Here is a 14358-nt window from a genome sequence, read left to right on the forward strand (position 1 = left end):
GATGAGTTCGGAAGCGCTGCGGACGATGCCGGGAAATTACAGGTGCGTGAAGCTAAGCAACCTCGAACCCTAACAGAATTCTGTACGCAATGACCCCGGCCGCGAGTACAAGAGAGGGATCGAGGAGACCAGGTTGAAGGAAGAACCTTAACTGTGGCACGCGACCGATGAAGGGGGGCCGTCTCAAAGATATTTAGCCGGATAATTAGAGAAACTCTGGACGAACTTTGGTTTACAACTCCCTGATTTCTCGAATATGAGAAAAAATGATACTGATATCCATCAGAGATTCAGGATGATTATGATCCGTGCTTTCACCAATTTACGCAAGCTCCCGCTCTTCTTGGAGTAACCAGACTAAAGTCTGGTTAGCCTACTATAATAATTCTACAGTTGAACCACACTAGGCCTAACCAAATAATTCTAACCGTTGAACCACAGAGGTTTTCATGTTTGGGTGGAGATTTTCTTCGCCTGTAATAGCCAGGATGGCGATATGAACCATCCTGAGCCCGCTCCTGGCTCCCCTGCCGTTGGCCACCCATACTACTTAGTACACACATGAAACGTCCCCACCTAATGCCGCGAGAATTTGCATTCCATAAGGGTCCTGAGTATGAAAGTAAGTTGGAATAAAGATAAGCTGTGATCATAACGGTCAGCACCATGTTTGGAATTCATGGAATAACTTGTCCCCCGTTTCCCCCCTAAAAAGGGGCAAGATTTCCACCTCAAGACGGGGTAATTTTTAATTCTAAGTAATCGCGTAGTGGGCGTACAGGGTGGCCCTTGCCTGCAACATAGGCCTACCTACAGAAAGGACAATAACAATAGCCCATCTCCAAGATCCAAGGGATAGTCCTTCAGATATCATATTGAGTAGAATATACAATGAGACTTGTCTCATGTGAATGGTCTTCCTCCAGTATGAATATGTTTCTCTGCAATGAGACTTGTCTTTCGATACTGCCTCATGTGTTTGGTCTTCCTCCAGTATATTTTGATACTGTATGCTGAGAACAGCGTTATTTGAAGCATCATTTTACAGAAAGATCTATTGATATAATGGGAAGTTCTACTACACAGTATAAAATACAAACAAAACTATACAAGCAAAATGGGTTCAATTGACACAAGTAGAATACCCATCCCTGCTGTTTTGCATACAGTAGTCAAAATTTATCATTTCGTGCAATGTGTTTTTTCAAGACTGAATGTTTTCAACGCACTTCACTTGACAATGTGGTGCTTTCTTCAGATTTATCGGATTCTGATTTGGCTGAGAACCTGTGTACAAATGTCCACTGTCCTGCCCGTTCAGGAAAAAAAAAATTCGCGGGCGGGACCATGAAAAAGGAATTGAAGGTTTCTTGACATATGACCCACATAGGGTTTAACTGTACCGTTAAAAAGTAGGTCACACAGACCTCCATCATTGTCAATATGTAGAGATTTGAGCACATGTCCCTATATCAAATTTGATGAATCAGTCAATGTAGAATCGTGAGAAATGTGGCACCTTCAGTGAAATTATAGAGGTGGCCTCTCTGAACACGGACCTAAATAAATACATAGAACAATGTGTTTTTTATGATAATTTATTATTAAATCATTTTTCGTCTTTGTACATACTTTATACAAACGATTAACAATATCTTGCTCGGGTGACGAACTCTTGCCATCCATGCAGGCCGACGGCTGGGGTCCCAGCAACGGTCAAGATTGGCCTTGCACACTCTGAAAGTCATTTTGTGTCATTTTAATGCTTAAATAAACGTATTTTTTAATCGGTCAGATCAGGACATTCTGCGGACCGCCTTATAACAGGAGGAAGGACTTTGTGGACTTTGTCCCAGCATCGAGAGTCAAGGCGTGGATAGTCCAGTGGGCTGGGGACGCCCAGAAAGTCATTTTGGCTCAACGGACTTTTTCTTCTGTTCTTTGGTGATGCCAACACCGGACAACGAGGTGAAATGTTTGATAGCGAGTTGTCGCCGGAGGATGCTGGAGAGTTTACACTCCTGTCATCCATGTCGCTTCCACGCAATGATGCTGTGCTTCCGATAGACGAGGATCTGTGACACGGGTAGACCTGATTGATTTGGGGAATTACAGTGTAGCTGCTGATGTGGTCGGCGTCGAAGCTGAATTTATTCTGAGACGATTGTGGTATTTTGCCGTGAATGAACTTGTCGTGTCCAAAGATCCTACGATCAATTGAGGATGCTGTTCGGTTTGGGAGTAACGCCGGCAACAACTCAGAACTCGGGGATAGCTGTTTGCTACTTGGTACATCCTCAATTTGGATTTGGGGCAGCTTTTTCGGCCGGCTCGTGACTTTGTGGAGTTTTGCTCGGAGTTTTGGCGAATTGGCCTCAACAGACATAGGTACATCGATAACGCTTCCCGAGCGGGAACAGCGCCTGTGAGTGATCTCATGGTTTGAATCGGGCCTTCTCAAACACGTCGTGCTACCGGATGGGGTGTTGTTGAGTGACTTCCGGTCTCCAAAGAACTTGCACAAGCTGATTATGTCCATCTCCTTCGCTGATCTCATGGAAGGCATATTTCTTTTGCCTGATCAAAAGAAGAAAGAAAGAAAAGCTAATACAGCACTAAAGGTGTTAATTCTTTCCACTTTTCATTTCTCGCTTTTTGCACTGTTGCTTTGTGATGAAATATATGCCCACTCTTCTTAAACCTGTGTTTCCAACGAAAAATTAAAATTGTCGAATACATTCAGACTAGGAACTACGTTTTAGGTCGTGGGGCGGAGGGACGAAACACCTATTTTGTCCTCCATAAATCTGAAAATTGGCCAAAATCCGCATGAAAAAGTGTTTTTGGTGACACTGTGTGGGCTGACGTTAATGGAGATCGGTCCAGCACATCACATGACTCGCAGTGACGCAATGCCAAAAATGTGCATTCGGCCATTTAAATGTATCTCTCAAAAGGCAGATCAGGGTATCAGCAAAAGTATTCTGGGATGTCACAATGGACATCATTATTTTTTTGATAATCACCCTTTACTTGTCTTTTGGCAGATATTTGTAGTGGTTGTAAGTATGTAGCCACTTGTTTGACGGTACAGTCGTCAATGAGAGGAATCTTACCTTTAGAATGCTTCGTCTAGTTACGCAACGGAAAATTCAATGGCTAGGTGTGTGTGTGTCCTGCTGTGTTGTCTATCTGTCTGGTTTCTTGGATGTTTCACCTTTTATAGCACGCGCTATATTGGCATTGTGGCCTTCGCATGTGATTGGTTGAGACATGACGACACGTTTGCACCTCTTACTATTAGACCCTAGATACATTCCTAATGAACTGACCCCGCCCCCCCCCCCCACTTCCATTATAGTCAAGGGGGCCGCAGGCGCGTTCCCGATTTTTCTGGAAAAGGGGGTTAATTTTCACTCTTGTTTCGGGGAAAAATCCCCGAAAAATCAATAAATAGGGGTGTTATTACTGCTATTTTCCCTTCAAAAACTGAAAATAGGGGTATATTTTCTCATGTTTTCCTTCCCTGGGTCTTCTTCCCCGAAAAGATTTTTAAAAAGCCCGTTTTTACGGGCCGTTTTATCCCCGGTTAAAATTATCTAACGCGCAGGGGCATGCGGTCATGAATCTTCCCGCCACCCCGTTCCCGCTCTTTCCACGCTGCAGAGAGAATAGGGTCCGTCAGGGGTGTTGGTAATCGTGTCAATTCCCTCTCCATGTAGTTGAGCTACACTCAACTCCTACACTCCGCCCGGGCCTCAATAAGCCGAGAACAACATGGCACCCGATTCGAGAGGAGTGAACCGTGGCCGGTGCAAAGATTATAATAGGGGGTCAATTTCCTCACAAAAGCCCGCAAATAGGGGGTACAAAAAAATGCGGTTTCCTTCCATTAGGGGGTGATTTTAAAACTTGAGAACAAGCCTATACCCACTAAATAAGGGGAGTGGGGGGGGGGGGGGGGCGGGGAACTGATTAGCGTCTCATCTCTCACTGCTGATAGTCGTTTTTTCTGTAGTCGTGTAATGTAAAAGGTTAAGAGGAAAATAGCATTCATAATAACATGACCCGGGTATTGGTTGAACTTGTGCCGAGCCGGACATAAGTATTATGTGGTATATAGGCCTTGTGATGGGCGTCTATACCAGTGTTCTCCGTAGGGTCTGTGAATGGTCCGGCGGATCTACGATATTTGACGAAATCTTCCTCGCGCGCGGGGAAAAAAAATCGAGATTTTACTTAAAAGTTCTTTTTTAGTTACATTTAATGACTTTTATGAATTTTTAAAGTATTTTTCATGTCTTTAGAGTCATAACGGGGCTAATGGAAGTGAACTATGGAGTGTCCGTGGGTCATAAAAAAACTTTTAAAAAAGTTTTTTTTTGGTCAGGGCGCTAATGGAAGTTGACTCTAGAGTGTCTGTGGGTCATAAAAAAACTTTTTAAAAAAGGTCAGGCGGGCAGAGACATGTGCTTTTTGAGAAATATGCTTTTTGATAATATATTTAAGAAAATGTGGTCTCACTGGTCAGTTTAGAACTTGTATTTTGACAGGGCCATATCAATGCGCCAGTGACGTTTTGATGGATATGGTGTACGGAAATTTTTTTTTCCTCAGGCAATCGGTATTGGAATGTTTTTAAACTTTATTATGCTATTGGCAAAGGGTTCTTCTTGACACATATAAAATTTTGTGCAGATTGATTGGTCCAAGGTGTACTTTTTTACCAAAACTTATGCACAACAATGTACACGTAATGTACACAGGTTTTAATAGAGAGCTCTGGCCAGGCATCCCCCCCCCCAGGCGGCCCATGTTCAGGTGGCCCCCCTTAATTGTCAGGGGGCCCGCCAGACCATTAAGGCCAGTGGATAACTCTGTATTCCGCAGGCACCAAGGCCAGCTTGGTCTGAGCCATCACATCACTCTGCTTGCGAAGACATGCACAACCTGCCCGTCTTCTCTTCCCTCGGGAAAATGTGTCTCATTTTCACCATGGTCAATGGAAATCCACAATTCACCATGGTGAACTGTGAGCACTTCACCATGGCGAATTCAGGCCATTGTTTCGTCAACCAATCATTTTCGCAATAGGCACCCCGGCAGAGGTGTATGGGAGAACTGACCCCGTCCGCGGAATAATTTGGTGCATTAGAACTACTTTCTGGTCAAAAGAAAAATGGCCACTTCGGAAAGTTGTGAGGTTTTGAAAGGAGTTCGATAAAAGTTTGTGGCTGCGTTCTACATGGGATATCCGAGTTATCATTATGGGATTATGAAGACAAATATGTTATATGGACTATTGTTAATCTTAATCGTTAATCATGTAGCAGGTAAGGCTGATTTTTGATACGGACGGAACAGTTTTTCTTCACTTAACTTTCTCTTTTGACGTATGAGCGTATAGTGTACACTGTATTGGTATCGCAATGTACAGCGTGTGTGCTACTTTGTGTGTGAAGCATTGTATACCGGGCCTAAAACCTCTGACACTCTGTCAAATTTTCATCAAAGTTATTTAGAATTGTTCAGTTTTGTGCCGCGGGTTATTTCTTACATGTTATTGAGCAGAGATTGTGGATCATATGAATTAAGTAGGGTTTTCCGTGTGTGCCTGGGAGTTTTAGGTCAGTGGTGTAACAGAATTTATTGTCCCTGCCGAAAAGTCTTCCTATCAATATGAACTATTGTGTAACGTCATCCCTCAAGTAAGTTTCTGTATCATTGAACGAGCCATGGTCACATGATCGTATTGTACTTAAGACAGTTGGCGCAAAATTTCTACAGCTTTTTTGCTATCCGTCACCCATTCCACAGGCAACTGGAGTTAACCGTGAAATACAAGTAACAGTAGACGAACTATATCAAAATCTTCTTGACGTTGTTCATGTCTTCTAGTTTCAATGATATATGAATGATTCATTTAAAAAATGTCCATGTTGGTTAATCTCAAGATACCTGTGGAATTTTGTATAATTGCTGCGGCTATTTTCACAAACCATGTTTTTCGTGATAGTACCGGTGAGCCTTTAAAACTCACTTTCTCTTATTAAGTGGTCTACATGTATATGCTCTGTATCTTGGTACATCTTGATAATTCTGCACAAAGATTAGAACAAAGAGGCTATCATAATCAGTTTCTGATTACAATGATATGCAAGGCTGCCTTGCTGCAAAATAATGAAATAAATCACACAATAACATTTACAAATACATCCTATATGATTTTTATGCAGTTGTCGTTGTGAAGAAAAATAAACTAACTTTTTGTGCAGAGAAAGCTTGAGGCCTCTGGGTGTGTAATAGCCATCTTCTATGTATTATACCTTGCCCGAGTCAATGTTAACTTATGAATATTTTGTTCTCGTTGATTTGATCAATGAAATGAAATAATATTTGAACAAGTTCTTATTATGTTGGGGTATGTATATTGAAACAACACATATTTGAACAAATTTAACACTTGCATTGACTGTTGGATTCTGGTCTTGTGGCATTTGGGACAACCTAGGTTATCACGTTTTTGAACTTGACAGTGTCATTCTTAATTATGATATCCTGATTGATTTTCAATTAGTAGGCCAGGTCATTTCCTGTTTAAGAAAAAAATGTCACTCATTTGCATCTTTTTGAACATAAAGTTAAAATCACTTGGACAATCTTATTCTTACATGTGTGGTGCATTATTATTCTTAAATTAAACAAGTTCCCGCAAATCCCAAAGCCTGTTAAAAAGCAATGGTGTTGAAATTGTGACACAGTTTATAGGTGTTATGATGCCAACCCGCTTTTATAAACAATTTTTTGCATTGTACACAGGCATGCAGTGCCTTTTGATATACACTACTGTAGTGGTCTACACTTTGTGTGTCCGAATTGTCCTGTCTACATTGTATATATGTATAGGCCTATATATCTTCTTTACTTCATATTGTATGTATTGGCTTATTCTTCTGTGGACATGGCCCAGGGCATCGCCATTGTCACCAAATCATCCATTGTTCGATGCATTCAAGCGCACAGTTGGCAAATTAGTTCCCGATTTGTTGTGGGACGTGCTCAACAATACGCTGCCTGGCCTGAGCACTTATTTCATTACTTTTATGATTATTTTTGGATATCTTGATATTTCGATAATACATGTGTGGACAGTCTTATAGTATTTATACATGTATGGTACCAGGTTATCATACAAAGTGTCCCAGAAAAAAATTCCACACTTCTAATTCAAATTTGAATAAAAAACTGCCCAAAAGTAGGCTAATTGTGGGAGATTTCCAAAAGTAGGCTAAATGTGGGAAACTATATCAAGACTAAGTCATTTTAAGCTTTTGTTAAGATTTATTTACGTATTTAACCGAAAAAACTACTTCTGGCTTTTGATAAAAGCACCTTGGCACTTTTCACAAAACACTTCCATTCAGAAATTGGGCTATTTCCCTCAATTATTTTATGAGATAGTGTCCTATTCAGGGCAACTTCAAGACGTCAACAGTGGTAATGAAGAACAGGTTCCAATTTATTTCCCAAAGCTCTCTTATATTGCCTGTGATTTGTGTTGGAACTTACAAGATGTATGGCAATGTACCCTCAAGGCAAACTCAGTGGTGTCTATTCAAGTTGGGGCTTCACGCATCCTTTCTATTATTGACACTTCCGCAACATTCCCACTCAGCATCGGCCTATTATACTCAAATTGGTACTCAAAATGGTTATGAATGGAAATAATGAAAGCAGCATTCTATTGTATTCATTGCCAGCGCTGCAAGCAGTGCAATTCAATGACCACCGGTGTCCATTTAGCAGAAATGTCTGCCCCCTATTGAGGATCTTGTGAAATAAATAGTGTACTGCATGCATTTCAATTTATTGTTCCAGCAGCAGCTAATTCTAATTCCTCCTGGTATGAAGGGTGCTATGTTAGTGATAACGCGTCTGCTCAAGTCCTGTCATTCCGTCCCCCTGGTGTCGATCTTGCCAAACTATCTCCTGCCAAATGCAGCCAACATTGCCGAAATGCGAAGTAAGTACAGAGGGCACGTCCAAGATTTGAAAAAAGAGGGGCACCACTGTAGCCTTTATGATAGCTCTATAAACAATATTGGACAATTTCGTCTAGCTTAAAAGGGTATGCTGTTGGTAAAACTGATGTTCCAGGAAAATAGAAATGCAGTTATATACAATGTCATAGTGCAGTTACATGTATTATGCATATGAACTTCCTGAAACTGAGTATCTATAGTATTCCTATCTATCTATTACGTCATCACCGGCATTCTGGAGGGACCGACAAAAGAAAGCAAACCCAAAACACCATGACAGCATTTGATTCTTTTAAGTCAGGCATTACAAATCATTCCTCCAACATCGCTGACTGTGAAAATACTCTATCAACACTATTCCATACTACACTACAATTCTGCCATTCAGTTATCATAATCCTTAGTTGTGCTAGCATTTTAAATTGTTACCGAGTGAAAAGTTTGATTGTGCTACCATTTGAAGGATATTTGTAACTGTTGAAAATGTGTCAGCAGGCTAGCATGGCTAGCTTACATGACCCTGTCATTGCTGTGTAGTGTGCAAATTGTATACCATGCTTCACGCATGTCCCAAGTCAAAACAAACATAAATACTGTTTAAAAACATGAAGAAAAAAAAAGATATTTCATGTGGATTTGGATAAAGATGTTTTTGTCCTCTTGAGAATAGGGTAATGTATGATATGACCCAGTTCCTCTTCAAAGAAGTACTTGTATGGAGGGAAGTATAAAATGTGCCCGAAATTTCGGATTCTCGACAGTGGCATTCTTAAAAAAATAGTGTTCCAGTCTATTTCACTTTCAGCTTAAAAAATGCCATTATGACTATGAGGGCAAAATAATGCTGACAAAATCATAATCACTGATCTCTACATAGAAAGTGTTGGCATGTCTACATGGCCTGTATAAAACATTTATTCGAATGGGATCAGTCTGGTGAATATGGTCTTGTCAGTCTGATGAAAACAATTTTGTTTTCCATCAGTTTAAAAACTTCCCTAATGATCATTGCATACCAGTCGAACATGACCACATGAACTTTTGGTTTTGGGATAATAGGAATTTACCTCTTCACCATGGGGTCAAGACTCTTGCCTTCTATTTTCGCTCAATAATGAGGATGTTGACCCTTTTGTAGCTGACAGTGGCCTTAGTATGACCATTACTGTAACCTAATGAACACCTGATTTGCGCACTGCTTTTTTTTTTGCAATCCTTCTTTTTACATGTATTTCCATGATTGTTTCACTAGCTGTGAGAGGCAAACACAAATATTTTAAAACTCTTATTGGCGGCAAAGCCAGAATAAACCCTTTCACAGTAGGTGATGGGCATAGCGTCTCATGTCACTTGTCCCCGTTACGTGCAGGTCACATAAGTCGTAGTTCCACTTATCATAAAACCCCTTGTTTTTTCAAGACCCGTGTCTTCGCCGTGTGTCAAAAAAACCCGGGGCGCACTTACACCTATCAGTGGTGTTAGATAATGGTTAATAGCCCCGGCGACAGGTGCGCTGTAGGTAGGGAGCTCTCCTGTGTTTCTTTCCCGTTGGAGGGAAATTTCGCATGCGCAATACAGAGGCAACTACACCGCACCATCTGTCGCCGGATCTTAGAACTTGTAATTGCTGTGTCTATTCAGATTCCACCTATCAAAAAACCTGTGTTGAACACGGGTCTAAATTAGCCCCCCGATGAGCCCCATCGAGCTTGATGGGGCTAATAGACACAGGGATTTGACACACGGGTCTATTTAGACACGGCAATTCATATGTGTAAGTGCAAAAGACACGGGGATTTGATAGGTGGAAGTACGACTATTGGTTCAATTCATCAATACCTGGCGAACTGATGCCGTTGGTATAGGTTATACCATAAGAGAGATTTTATCTTCATGTACTTTTTGTGACTTTTGAACTTGCCAAAACAGGGCTTTAAAAACATGTTTATTTGTTGTTTTAGCTATCAGTATGCTGGTGTGCAGAGCAACACCTGTATGTGTGCTAACAGCACCAGTAGGCTAGTATCAACGGCAACAAATCAGCGTTGCAATAACAGGTACGTATTTGTTAAGATTTATTGACACTTTGGTGCTTCATAATCATGAGTTGCCTTGGCAACTATAAAATCTTAGTTTTGGTGCCAAATTGTTTCAATTTAACCTCTCTAATTAGGACACCTCACTGTTACTTGTCAGTCCTGAGGGTTTCTTAATAGAGACGTTCTACTGTAGTCCATTTAAAATTAGACTATCCTGAAAACCTGGTACCCATTTCCTCTGACTTTGCATTTGTATGAAAATTAGCAAAAGAAATTTGTTTATCAAATCAATGGTCTTAGCTTACGTTGGAATGATACAATCTAATTGGTTAGTTAATTGGAAGGTGCCAGGGGCTGGTCAGGGGTCATTTGGTCAGGTGGGAACTTGGTAAGATCCAATTACACTTTCACACAAATTGGATGGATGTTGTTACTGGCTATTGTTACAACCTGTATAGTGCCTGCGTCTGATTCCTGTACTGTGATTAAAGCAAACTTCATATGAGCACCTAGGCATGCTTTCTTCCTGTGGTTCTCCATTGTTTTAAAGAAAAAATGAAGAGAAATGACTGATTTTCCCTCCAAATTGCCCTCAAATGCATGCCAAACACGGCCAAACTTAGTCAAACTTGTTTGGCAATGTTTGCCTGTGTTTGATAGTGTGGACGGGTCCCCAACATGATGTTGGCTCATGTTGGCCAACAATTGTTGGCGAATGTTTGCTAGTGTAGACCAGGCTTTACGACTACAATGCTGTAAGTAAAAAGCCCTGACGAGTAATCATGTTAGTTTGCCGTTTTAACACCAGATGTCTCTACTTGTTTATCTAGTCATTCTGCGAATTCGGGAATGAATACATGTTCCTCAAGGACCGAGTTAAGAGGCCAGAGTACTCTTTGAACCTATTGATAAGGAGAGGATTTGCTCAATGTAAAGGTCTGACATAGTGGGAGGGGGTGGTTGGTTCATTTGTGTGATCTGTGCTGCACAACCTTATATTTCTGGGGGGTATTTGTCATTGTATGCATTATGGAGGTAGAAAAATGGACTTGGGGTCATTTTCCCAAAAAATGGGGGGGGGGGGTTGGGCGACCGGAAACAGTACATTTCATCTGTAAAAGTTCCATTGTGAAATCCTTTGGATAATAAAGAGTCACAGTCGCATGAAACCAATATCACTTTTGTATGATGGTATAATTGCTTGATGAATTTTTCCATATTTCCGTCTTCTGCAGCTGTCAGAATGGAGATGAGATGCCCTGTGGCGACGCTGATGCAATTGCCGTCTATTCAGCCCACGGGCCATATCTGTTCGACGTGGTCATCGAGGTCGATCACACCTTGGTCGTGGGGTCCAAGAATCAAATTGAGGTGATTGCAACTTATGCTGGAGCACCAGAAAATGTCTCGGCAGGTGAGTGGAGTATGAATAGAATTCGTTTTTTTGCACCTGGTTTTGCTACGACGGGTCACAAGTGGTCTACTTTGAAAGGTGTCCTGATTATACTACAAATTGAGTGGATATTACGAGTTCAGGTTTGAATACAGTGTCCGCAATGAAAAGGTTGTCATGCTTATAGTTATAGAGGTGTCCGTAGAGGGACGTTCCGGTGTAACCTTTAGCTAACAGGACATCCACGTTTTGCATAAACCACCAAAAGGTTCTGATCAACCGGAGTGACGCGTTTCTAATCATGACAGAGTGCTCTGAAGCGTTCGCGGCACTATCCGGATTTTTCCAGTCGTAAAAACGTTAATCGTTGCCGCAGCCGCAATAATTGAGCAGATGAAAGGTGCGCTTACATCCAGAGAAATTCCTGCGCAGAAGAATACAATCGTGAGAAAGAAATTAATCCACGTTATGCCCCCACCCCATGGGGCCCATTCAAAATACGCCTCATATCGAGAGTGCTATTGAGGTATAACCAGATTAGCTCAAGGAGGGATACATGTGATCTTTCTTCGGATTGAAATTGGACACAATAGTGCCACGATCTTATCAAGATTGTAGCAGTTTGCTTGAACGTCTTTTGTTGGAAGATGTAAGATTTTACGCTCCGGGGCTGAGTTGTATGACCGTCAGAAGTCCCTGACCTGTCCCTTTAAAGTGGTAAACAGGAGCTCTTGTTTAACTGTCTTTTGTATTCCACGTAGCCTGTCCCTTTAAGGACTGTGTATAAGGTCTAAGTGGTCCAATTGGTTGTCTGACTGATATGGGCAGAAAGGGACCAGGGTCTGGTTTGGCTTGGGCTTAAAAGTATTCCTCGTTCAAACTCAAATATTGGAGATATACCATGAAATAGATGAGACACCCATCAACAAATAACATATTCTTGCCGAGCTGACTTCTCCCACTTCTATAGTGCCAATTTGGTATGGACTGATGTTTATTCATGGCTTGTCACACATATCATGAATTGAAGCCTTTTATGATGTTAATAATATTGTTATTATTGTTGTCTCCAATTCATCAATTCTCGCAAGACGCAATCAACTTTATTTCAAATCTGGATTTATTTTCCTATAATCAGAGCGCGACCTCTTCTTTTTGTTAAACGTGCAGGATCCGTCATACTTCTTCCGAAACGCATTCCACTTTTGGGTATTGTATTTGTAATCTCTTTGTCATTATAACTGTCACGTTAAACCGTTACAGAATTGTGCAATATTGGCGATAAATAACCAAGAAATTTGACAGGGACACAAAAGTCGGTTGGATGACTAAATGTTGCCATGGTTACACAACATTAACTGGTATCCCACGTTGTGATGGTTAATGGCACCCGGTAAAACGATGCTGTCCTGCGAATGAATATTACGCGTACGGGGCTTTCGTGGGATTAATGTGTTGCTGCACTTTATAATGGTAACATCCAAGTCTGTGATTAATGAGCGACTTAAAGGATGACTGCGTTAACTGTGCGCATCATTACTGCTCTCTGTACTGTTACGTCATCCTTTAAATGTACCTACAACTTGACGTGTACAGATGTCAGGCAGAACATTTTAAAATCAGTCAACTTGAAAATAGTCTATTAAACAATCTTTTCAGGGTGGCCGGTATCCGATCCTGCTATTGCCGTTGTCACTTGGAGTATAGATGGTGCCACTGTCAGTCAGCAGACCACCACAGCCATTGGTAGCTTGGTTAAGTCGGTCATCGAGTACGATTTCAAGACGGAGGGAGAGCACCTTATTTGTGAGTATTACTTGAAATGTACCGGCAGAACAGTTGATTGCCAACCCTGAAATTTCCCTTTTCCCATTAAGATTGAAAAGGAAAATGTTTCGATTTGAGTACTGTCAGGCGTACCACTGGAGTACTAAAGGGTTATGCAATTGCTGATTCATGTCAGGCAAGCTCGGCCAAATCTCACTCATTCTTCCTCTCTTCACGATTACCTCTATCTTACCGAGATGAGCTTAGCGTTAATATGAAACGTTTTGCTACCACCGCGGACACATTTGGGAAAATCTCTGTAATCTTGTCCGAGGCTATTGGCTGGAGTGATGGTTAATGTTACACGTGAGGACCATTAATATGACCTTGATTAGAGTGTGACCTTGTATGGGCGACTGTGGTTTTAGCGCCGTTAGGCGAGTAAGAGCTATTACGGTTCATCGTGGGATGACAGCTGTTAATATGAACAGAGCTTGCGGCCTTTGCAACATTCAGCAATGGATGAAGGTCGAATTTTCTCATACAAATATGCTGTAGAAACAACCGATCCGTTTTTCTTTAGTTCATGACCAGATTACCCAATCTTGCTCTGTTGTAACTCTGCCACCACTGGCGGTCACTACTACTAATACATCTGTGTTCAACCAGATGACCCAGGGGACCAAAGATGCCCTTGACTTGGCGCGGAGTCATTGATAGCCAAGTGTAAGCACTCCAGTGCTGGGAGTTCGAGATGATGCATAGATATTAGCTCTTATGCTATCAGATTACAGATTAGAATGTTGGTTATGGTGACCATCAGTATTGGTCACTGTTTGGGAGACTGCGTAAGTGAAATGTGACCTTCTGTGATCACAGTGAAATATTGATTTGGAGCCCACTGGAATATTTTGGAAGATGATATCATTGTACCAGGCTGTTTATAGAGCTTAAAAAACTTCCTGAATATTGAAAGGTGGTTAAAGGGAACATTTCCTTTCATTGACCTTTAGAAATGAAGGATAAAACCAGGGTTTCTGTGTATTGTGTACAGAACCATAACATGTATAACATAAGTCCAGTCTTTCAAGCTATGGGTTACCTCGATGCTCACAAT

The 14358-nt window shown here is 41.3% G+C and overlaps 1 protein-coding gene across 3 annotated transcripts in view; it reads left to right on the plus strand.

Moving 5' to 3' along the window:
- Positions 1 to 5187: 5187 nt before the first annotated feature.
- Positions 5188 to 14358, plus strand: part of LOC135500703 (polycystin-1-like protein 1) — a 96544-nt gene continuing 87373 nt past the window's right edge. For 2 of the 3 annotated variants that reach the window (XM_064792320.1, XM_064792322.1), the window contains exons 1-5: positions 5188 to 5333; positions 7879 to 8023; positions 10004 to 10099; positions 11317 to 11495; positions 13134 to 13280. In XM_064792320.1, coding sequence (XP_064648390.1) covers positions 5246 to 5333; positions 7879 to 8023; positions 10004 to 10099; positions 11317 to 11495; positions 13134 to 13280 — 655 coding nt within the window. In that variant the 5' untranslated portion in view covers positions 5188 to 5245. The remainder of the gene's footprint in view (positions 5334 to 7878; positions 8024 to 10003; positions 10100 to 11316; positions 11496 to 13133; positions 13281 to 14358) is intronic. The other variant, XM_064792321.1, reaches the window with a different exon arrangement.

Source organism: Lineus longissimus, chromosome 16, assembly GCF_910592395.1.
Source record: "Lineus longissimus chromosome 16, tnLinLong1.2, whole genome shotgun sequence".
Taxonomy (NCBI): Eukaryota; Metazoa; Nemertea; class Pilidiophora; order Heteronemertea; family Lineidae; genus Lineus; species Lineus longissimus.